The 3,365-nt window shown below is 52.0% G+C and overlaps 1 protein-coding gene across 3 annotated transcripts; it reads right to left on the reverse strand.

The window, feature by feature from the left end:
• Positions 1-485: 485 nt before the first annotated feature.
• On the reverse strand, positions 486-3,160 carry ASCL2 (achaete-scute family bHLH transcription factor 2). Of its 3 annotated transcripts, none has more exons than XM_048855502.2 (2): positions 2,073-3,160; positions 486-1,352 (listed from the first exon to the last, which is right to left on the reverse strand). In XM_048855502.2, the coding sequence occupies exon 1, from the start codon at positions 2,836-2,838 to the stop codon at positions 2,098-2,100; it is 741 nt and encodes a 246-aa protein (XP_048711459.1). In that variant the 5' UTR covers positions 2,839-3,160; the 3' UTR covers positions 486-1,352; positions 2,073-2,097. The 3 variants fall into 3 exon arrangements, with proteins under 3 accessions (XP_048711459.1, XP_048711458.1, XP_074985428.1); XM_048855501.2 differs by having other exon boundaries at positions 486-1,355; XM_075129327.1 differs by having other exon boundaries at positions 486-1,355; positions 2,061-3,160.
• Between the last annotated feature and the right edge of the window lie 205 nt (positions 3,161-3,365).

The following is a 3,365-nucleotide window of genomic DNA, read 5'->3' on the forward strand; positions in this document are numbered from 1 at the left end:
ATCAACTTGAATAAGGATATCAGATTCTAACCCTGAGAGTTGCAGGGTCAGGACAAATGGAAACCTCAGAAAACCACTGTCTCCAGTAGTTGCTTAGAGCTGTATTGTGCCTTTAGGCCAAACACCACAATGAAGGCTAGGCAGAGCTGCACCACTACATCTTGGGGAGATGGAAGGCATTCAGAGACAACCCCCTTTGTATTACTTCATAAGAGGGTGGAGCACGCTGGCCCCTTCGTAATCTCACTTCCTTCCCATGCATGTTTGGCTGGCTAGTTCTCCTAGCAATATTAGTCATACAACATTCTTGGACTCAGCTGAGCACAAGGACTGTGAATATGTCTGGCCATAGTGTGCGCCATCTGGCCCCATATAATGATTTGCTACCATAAAAGTGTTCTCATGCTTAACAGGTCTTCCTCATGCAAAATGGAAAGAATTTGTAAGTAGACATGGTTGGAATGTGCATCCTATAACTAGAGAAGCCATTTATAAATAGATTTTATTTATAAAGTCAATTTACATAAAATACTCTTTAAAAACTGCATATGTACAACTTAAGAAACCCTTGCAAGTGCATACAAAATGCCTTCAAAACATTAAACTTCAGTTTTCAGATAAGTGAACCTTCACACCAGACAAGACTTGGACACCACATTTAAGACAAAACATAATTTTTACAGTCCTTAGTAGTATTGGAAAAAATATTCTCTAAATTGTATAAGTTCTCAAAACATTCTAGCTGGCAGTGTTAAGGAACAAGGGGATTGGATTTACTAGAACAACTCCTCCTCCCTTTCCCTGTTTCTACAGTTTCTTGTACAAAAATAAGTCTTCATATTGATAGCGTTCCCATAGGCAGTTCAAGTTACATATAAAATAGAATCTTTGACATTACAAAAATTCCCTCCCCCTTCAGAAAAGGAAGCATCAAGTGTTCATTTTTCACCCCTCCCAAATAAAAAAACAACAACATATGTGTTAAAAGTTGGAAGCCTGGTAGATTTCCATCACTTGAAACATGAGTATACCAAACCATTTCATTGGCAATTAAAGCCTTGGAGGGCACCATAAACTCCTGTACAACAGCAGTTAAAGATATTGGTCCCTATAACCTATTTACATAATTGCACTTTCAAAAAAAAAAAAATTAAGAGCCACAGTCTTTTGTTCCAAGTAAGAACCCTGCTAGGTAGGTTCCAAAGCCCAGTCCCTTAAAGACCTTGACAATAGGGCTCCTTGAAGGTAGAAAACATGTTGTAGTAAGAAGAGTCCGTTTTGCTCTTCTGCTGCATCATAATAGGCATCAAGGACAAGAGGTACTGAGGTCCCGCACATCTCTGCTTTCAAGGCTGCTACAAAGAAAAAGAAAAGGGCTATTAGCACTGCAGCATGTGACTAACAGACTCTGCCCAACCTCTGGGAGAGATGCACAGCTTCCTCCCTGGCCACATTTCTACACTAATGTCGGTGCAGTTTAAATCTCTTCCACAAAATGATGTGCCAGTGATTTATTGTCTTTATACTGTTCAAGTAGAACTCGCCCCACATGCCCATGTAGCTTCTCCACTCCACCCTTCCGTCCGAAAATGACTGCTATACATTTAGTTTCCTCATTTGTTTTGGGTTTTTGCCACCCAAATCTGAAAGTTTTTATTCTCTACTCCACCCCCAACTTTCAAAACCAGCCAGGTGTCTTATTCAGATTGCAGCTATTTCCAGTGGTGACTCACCTGGGACCTAAAAGTTGGGGGAAAGTTTGTATGCAGTCGAACTCAAGGACAGCATTTGATTAAACTGGACTCCAACGTCTTCGTTTGTTAACGAGATGGCTGAAAGGCCGCGTTCATTCACTTTTGTGACGAAACTTTATTATTTTTTGGCAGTGCAACCCAATCGCTCAATTAGATCATTCAGCCAGTGCAACCGACTAGCGTAGGGCAACTGATTCTTGCAACCGCGTAGGGCATTTGGGGCATCGCAACCACTAGCTCTTTGCAGCACCACTGCACCTATTGCAATGGGAGTGGGGGGAGGAGGGTACAGAGCAGGACACGCACCGGCCGCTTTACCTGCGGGGAGGGGACGCGGCGCGGGTCAGTAGCTCCCGATCCAGCTAGTGAAGTCCAGCAGCTCGCGCTCCTCAGGGCTCAGCGCCCCCTCGTAGCCGCTCTCATCTGAGGAATAAGCCGAGTGCGGGGAGCCCGGCACGGAGCTGCCCTCCCGGCCGCCGGAGGAGGAGGAGGCGGAGGCGAAGGAGGGCGACGCGGAGGAGTAGGAGCAGCCGCCGCCGGGGGCGGCCCGCGCGGGAGGCAGGAGGCCGTCGTGGAAGGCGGCGCGGACGGCGTCGTGCTCGTCCAGCAGCTGCTGCAGGGCTCGGATGTACTCCACGGCCGAGCGCAGCGTCTCCACCTTGCTCATCTTCTTGCTGGCGGCGCCGTTGGGCACGTGCTGGCGCAGGGTCTGGAAGCCCAGGTTGACCAGCTTCACCCGGTTCCTCTCGCGCTCGTTGCGCCGGGCCACGGCCGCTGCTCCCCCCGCCGGCGGCTGCGGCTGCCCGGCCAGCCCCGGGAAAGCCAGGCGCCTCTTGCAGCGCAGCAGCTCGGGCGAGCCGGAGCGCCGCTTGGAGCCTTTGCAGCGCGCCGCGGAGGAGCTGGGGTTCAGAGCCGGGCCCTTAGCGGCCACCAGCAGCTGCTGCTGCGGCACCGAGGAGGAGACTGCTCCTGGCATCGGCTGGAACTTCATCCCCAAGGAACCGGCGCCGCATCCGTGCAAGGGAAAACTTGTGCAAGGCGGGGGTGGCTGTTGCATGGCAGCTGCTATTGGCCCGCCGTTCATCTTGGGGCATCTACGCTACCTCAGCCTCCGGGGGGCAGGTGACCGGGGCAGGGCTGCAAGTGGGGGAAAGTTTGAAAGGAAGAAAAAAAAAACTTGCAAAAATAGTTTTTTGGGGGGGAGAAAAAAAAACCCCTGCCAAATATTTCCCCCTCCTCCTTAACTGCAAACAGGGGGAGCGTGCCCAGCGCGTGGAGCCGGGCGCTGCCCGCTCAGCCACAATCCCGGCCGCGGCTGCTTCAGTAACCCACCCCCTCCCCTTCTTTGCAGCCCTGCTCCCTTGCGCGCTGTCAATGCGCCTCTGCAGCAGGTTCCTCTGAGCGCTGCCCCTTATCAACACGCGCTGCTGCTGCCGCCGCTCGCGAGCCCCCGGGAACAGCACGCGACGCGCCGCGCGCCACACACACAAGAGGCCCCCCCCCGCTGCTCCCGAGCCTCCTCCCACCCAATGGGGAATTCGCTTGGCAGCTTCGTACGCCCGGCGCGTGGCTCCCGGCGGAGGTTCCATAAACAATCCCTCCCCCCGGAGA

The sequence above is a fragment of the Caretta caretta genome, chromosome 6 (genome assembly GCF_965140235.1).
Source record: "Caretta caretta isolate rCarCar2 chromosome 6, rCarCar1.hap1, whole genome shotgun sequence".
Lineage (NCBI taxonomy): Eukaryota > Metazoa > Chordata > Testudines > Cheloniidae > Caretta > Caretta caretta.